The 5,345-nt window shown below is 33.9% G+C and overlaps 1 protein-coding gene across 1 annotated transcript; it reads left to right on the top strand.

The window, feature by feature from the left end:
* Positions 1 to 1,962: 1,962 nt before the first annotated feature.
* On the top strand, positions 1,963 to 5,000 carry LOC111380070 (palmitoyl-protein thioesterase 1-like). The gene is made up of 6 exons (XM_023003535.1): positions 1,963 to 2,043; positions 3,290 to 3,373; positions 3,608 to 3,646; positions 3,826 to 3,942; positions 4,071 to 4,163; positions 4,589 to 5,000. The coding sequence occupies exons 1-6, from the start codon at positions 1,963 to 1,965 to the stop codon at positions 4,826 to 4,828; spliced, it is 654 nt and encodes a 217-aa protein (XP_022859303.1). The 3' UTR covers positions 4,829 to 5,000.
* Positions 5,001 to 5,345: the final 345 nt, after the last annotated feature.

A 5,345-nucleotide genomic window follows, 5' to 3' on the forward strand; every position in this document is an offset into this window, starting at 1 on the left:
TGAAGTTCAGAAAAGATTGGAGTTATTTGGGTACAATAAACTCGAAGAGAAAAAGGTTAGAATTGCCACCCCCATCCCCACCCGAGACCCGGCCTTGACCCAAGGTCAACTAGGCAATGGCCTTGGGCCTCAACATTCTAGGGGCCTCCAAGAAAAAAAAAAGGGAAATTTCCGAATGTATCCTACAAAAAGGAAGAAATTCTAAAATTATGAAGATTTTATTCCAAAAATACTTGAATTTTAGGTTAAATTTTCATAACAATTGGAATCTATTTATAGCGTTAATTAAGGAAACCAACACTGACTCTGCATAAATGGAAAATCTTTCAAAACAATTCCATAATAATTGGTCAAATTGAATATGACAATGAATTCGTGTAATTAAGGCTAAAATTGGGGAGATCGGATTTCCATAACAATTGGAACCCATATATGTAGTTCTTGTACTTCTAAGTATTCTTTCATCATCTATTATTTATTTATAAATATTTAATTTAAGTATTGATTGGTATATAATATACATTTATATATCATCATGTAATATATATTTATGAGATTTTAAATAGTTGCTCAAAAACTCTATCGGAAGTACAAGAGATCAAGACACTATGTCGAACCACGATTCAACAAGATGATAATCCAATTTTGATATTTTGCTATTTAATTTTTAAATGCTAAGAAATAGTGAAAAAATGTGTAGTGTAACATGGCTTCATATTCTATTTTATTCCGTAAGTTTCTTTGTATGTTATACACTAATATGTTACAGTTGCTTTCTCAAATGGCGAATTCAACAACTTATATCATATTTCTACATAGTGATGTAAAGATTTATTCTTAATTAGTAAAAAAATGCAAAATATTACATCGTTTCGTAGCATGTTTAATTTCATAAAGTATATTGTCTGTTTGGAGTATGTTAGTGTTTTTTCTTGAAAATGTGAACACAATGACATATCATGTTTTGATATATATAAGAATCTCATAATTATTAGTCGCCTAGGGCCTCAAATTTCTCAGGGCCGGCCTGCCCCACCCGCACCCACCTGCCTTCTCATCATGAAGGTGGTCTCTCTCTTATTATTATTATTTTTTTCTTCTTCATACCTTGATCTTTCTTATCTATTCTGTATGTCTGTAAGAAAACAAGATTTTGAAATTTTTAAGCTTTATGTGAATCCTCTATCGTGGGTAATGAAAGCAGCTGCTTTAATGGCCATTGGTCTTGCACACGGGGTGTAAGGATCCATTTAGCTTTTATTTCAACTCCTACATCAACATTAGTAAAATATTGAAGCAAGGCTCTAGAGTTAGATTGTTGATTTTAATTAAAAACTTGAAATAGATAAATTTCATTACAGTTAAGAGTTAAATACTGTAATAATTTCATGTTGATAAACTTATTTTTTGCAGGACAAGCCATCAGACTTTCCTGACTTTGTTGGCATCATTGTCTTGCTCCTTATCAACTCCACAATCAGTTTTATTGATGAAAATAATGCTGGCAATGCAGCAGCTGCCCTCATGTCTCGATTGGCTCCAAAAGCCAATGATTGCTCTAGCTTCCAGCTATAAATTTGCACTTTTATTTGCCTTAGTATCGTATTTTTATCAATCTTTGACATTAAGAAACTTCTGCATTTGCTCAATTGCTGTTTCGACGGTGATTGAGATTATTGTGATACATGACATCCAGGAGAGGGACTACCGTACTGGTATTGATAATCTTCTTGTACTGCTCATAGGTAGAATTCCCATTGCTATGCCAACTGTTCTTTCTGTCACCATGGCTATTTGATCACATTGCTTATCTCAGCAGGTATTAATAACAACCATGGACACATTCCTGCCAAACGTTTAAGAGAACAATGGATACGTTTTATTTTCTCCATAAAGTAAGGTAGCCAAAAGTATATTGAAGATTCTTCGCATGTTTTAATTTAGGGTGCCATAACAAAGAGAATGACTGCTATCGAGGAAATGGCTGGGATGGATGTTCTTCGCAGTGACAAAACAGGAACTCTGACCCTGAACAAGCTTACTGTGGATAAGAATATGATTGAGATTACTCCTCGATCTTTTTAAGATTACAGTTTGCATAAAAAGCTTTGGATCAGAAACAAACCTCCTGTGAATGTTAGAACTTCATATATACAAGATTTATGTTAGATATTTTTCTTCATTTTGCATGTATTTATTTTTGTATTGCGAATAATTTGCCGCCTGACTAGTGTTTGTCGCTGCGCAACAGGGATCGACCTGTTTGTTTTTAATAGTCACTTCCAGTAGATGTACGCAAGGATTTCAAGGGACACGCCTATTCAAACGGTTGCCTCAATTTCTATAAATTCTGGGCGAATTCTCGTTTGCAAAACACATTAAAAAATTATTCTTCCTTCTTTCTCTTGGCATCAATCAGTTATTTTCGAATATCTTCTTAATTTGATCAAATAGTCACAATTTGAATCAAACGTCTCAATTATATCCTGAGAGAGATTTTCTATCATACCCCATTTGTGACTTTGTTGGCTAGGGGAGAAACATCTCTTAAAAAATACTGTTTTTTTGTGCCTTGGAGTTCATTAAGTATTCAGATTTCCCTACATTTTTCTCAACAATTTATACTGTTGTAATTCTTAAGATCAATCAAAGAACTAGTAACATTTAAAACTAACACGTGATTGCATGATCCATATGTAATTAACTTGTCCTCTTTCCAGCATTCTAAATGTAGCCTATGCAATGAGAAATAGTTTGTGGTAAAGTCAGTAGTAATGAAACTTTGTAATACATAAGTAAATCAGACATGACCACGAAATTATTTCTTTCGATTTAAAACTACCGTAAGTGTATGGTTCGTTAACAAGTAATAACGTGGATTAAATGAGTCCAAATATCGTTCCACAAAGATTGATTAATTCAATTTTACTTATCATTACCTTAACCGAAACTAAATTATTAAAGCGAATGTGAACCTTCCTAATATGCCTGATTTAGTGTGCTTTGTTATCACAAATATAATTTAATAACCTTGAAAAATGATTGCATTAATGTAGGGGTATATTAGAAAAAATGATAGTAAAATTTATTATTTCAACTATATTTCTAAATTTTCTTAATCTATGTGAAAAAAGCAATAGGATTATCCTTATGGGACGGAGAGAGTATAAACTTTGAAATATGTGTGAAGCAAGCAACCACATGGTGTAAGTATCTGCCAACTTAGGATGTTTCTAATTGCTAGTACGGTGGTTAAAAGAGTGACTTCCAACAATATCTATTGTTTCAGGGAAATTTTCCTTTTATAAACGTGTTAACGGTTTACTCTTGCAACTTCGGTTTGATTAGTCCCCTGTTTTTGCAGTCTGCTCTGGTATGCATTTTAGTGGACTTTTTGATACAGTTGGCAGTTTACAGCAACTATGTTCAGGTTCAAAGTTTGTCTTACAGTTCAAATTTTCACAATCTATATTTACATTTACACCAAGAAAATGAACAAAAACTGTGAACTGTAGAGCCTTGAAGTTTTAAACTAAATGACACTCAGTATTTGTCCCTTCTAGTACACAATACCATTTAAATTGACACCCTTTGTTTGTAATTTCAGGAACATCTGGCACCTGCTAATTATATCAAAATTCCAACCGTGAGTATCCTTATATGTTCCACACTAGCAATATTCACCGTAGCGTCCTTATTGTACTCTCTTTTTAAATATTTACAATGTTTGTTGAGCAATGTTTATGTCGGAATTAAGCATCATTTTCAAGTCAAAGAAAGTGGTCCGGTCATTTTTTCGTTCTTTCTTTTCTGCCTCTTTTCCAGGACATAAATGAATACAATAAAGGATGTAGGTTCCTCCCAAAGCTTAACAACGAATTACATAGGAATTCGGCTTACAAGGAGCGGTTTGCTAGCTTGCAGGGCTTGGTGCTTATCATGGTAAGTTGTGAGGTTCTGACATTTTTCTCTTTGCTCGATAGGAAGAATGTAATTTTTCCAGATCTAAGGAAAAAAAAAAAAATCTTAAAAATGCTAAAGATTTTATTTCTTTTTAATTTCATCCTCAGTTCGAGAATGATACAATACTGGTGCCCAAAGAGACATCTTGGTTTGGGTATTTTCCAGATAGTTCCTGGACTCCTGTTTTGCCTGCACAAGAGGTAATTCTATTGTTTATTATCGAGTTTTGTTAACTAAATTGTGTTGTCTCTTTTAGGCAATGAATTTAAAATTTCTACCATAGTCAAACCCTTATAATATTTTCGAGATTCAAGACCCATTTTTAACAAATGCTTGCTTGGAATGCAAGAGCTTTGTATCTAAACTCTTTTTTGGGAATATCTTGAGAGGCACTGTTTGAGATTGAAATGGAAACAAAGCATACTGGTTTCATTATGTCTGAAATCGAAAATTTAGCATAAAAAATAAAATGAATATAAGTCTTTAACATTATTTTGGGGGCGTCGCCTGCATGAATCATTTCTCATCACCTGCATTTGGTTAATTTTTATGTCTACCCTCTTCTCTCATGTTCTGCTGAGATCACAAGTTTTATGCCAAAAATACTGTATTTTGAACCTTGCAGACAACCCTCTACACTGAAGATCGGATTGGTTTGAAATCCTTGGATGAAGCTGGGAAGGTGAAGTTTGTAAAAGTTTCTGGCGGTCATCTTGAAATTTCGTATAGCGCCATGAAAGAACACATATTACCATACTTGGTGGAAAATGCAACTACTAGACTCATTATATCATCAGAATCATCTCATATTTGGCCCTGGTCTGAGCACGAGGGAGAGAGGCTGCAGCTCTACACTGCAAATTGATCAAGGATTCAATTTGTAAAAATTACACGAAAAATCAGTGAAAAAAATTAATTAAAAAAAATGGAGAAGATGGGTTGGCTATTATATTTATGCATTAAATTCTGGGATGAATATAATATACTCTAAAGAAACATATTAGTAAGAAAATAAATTGATTTGTTGGTTACTTTCATTTGTAGTCTTGCTGACAGTCGCAGTGTGGGGGTTCGGTTCCTGAGACATGAAATTGGACTTCTTGTAGGCGTAGTGTACATGCAGCTCTTGTTCCCTGACCTGTTGGGACACATTCCGCTATTTACCTTCCTCACAAAGCTCTAGAGATGGGACGGTGAAGGCTCCCCCAAGGTTGGGGTTCAACTTTTTTTTAAGAAAATAAATTGATTTGTTGGTTATTTTCATTTGTAGAATTGTAGTGATGATTGATTACTAATTGTGATTGACAATTTGAATATAATCAATTCATGACATTTTGACACGATCTTAGTGTACGGGGAAACAATTGCAGGGCTGTTGGGGC

Source organism: Olea europaea, unplaced genomic scaffold (assembly GCF_002742605.1).
Source record: "Olea europaea var. sylvestris unplaced genomic scaffold, O_europaea_v1 scaffold2090, whole genome shotgun sequence".
Classification (NCBI taxonomy): domain Eukaryota; kingdom Viridiplantae; phylum Streptophyta; class Magnoliopsida; order Lamiales; family Oleaceae; genus Olea; species Olea europaea.

Bases quoted from the DNA above. Each gene is read 5' to 3' on its own strand.
- LOC111380070 (XM_023003535.1), top strand. From the start codon at position 1,963: ATGACTGCTATCGAGGAAATGGCTGGGATGGATGTTCTTCGCAGTGAC. The intron at 2,044-3,289 runs GTGGATAAGAAT...CTATTGTTTCAG, and splicing joins TGACCCTGAACAAGCTTACT to GGAAATTTTCCTTTTATAAA. The intron at 3,374-3,607 runs GTATGCATTTTA...TTGTAATTTCAG, and splicing joins TGTTTTTGCAGTCTGCTCTG to GAACATCTGGCACCTGCTAA.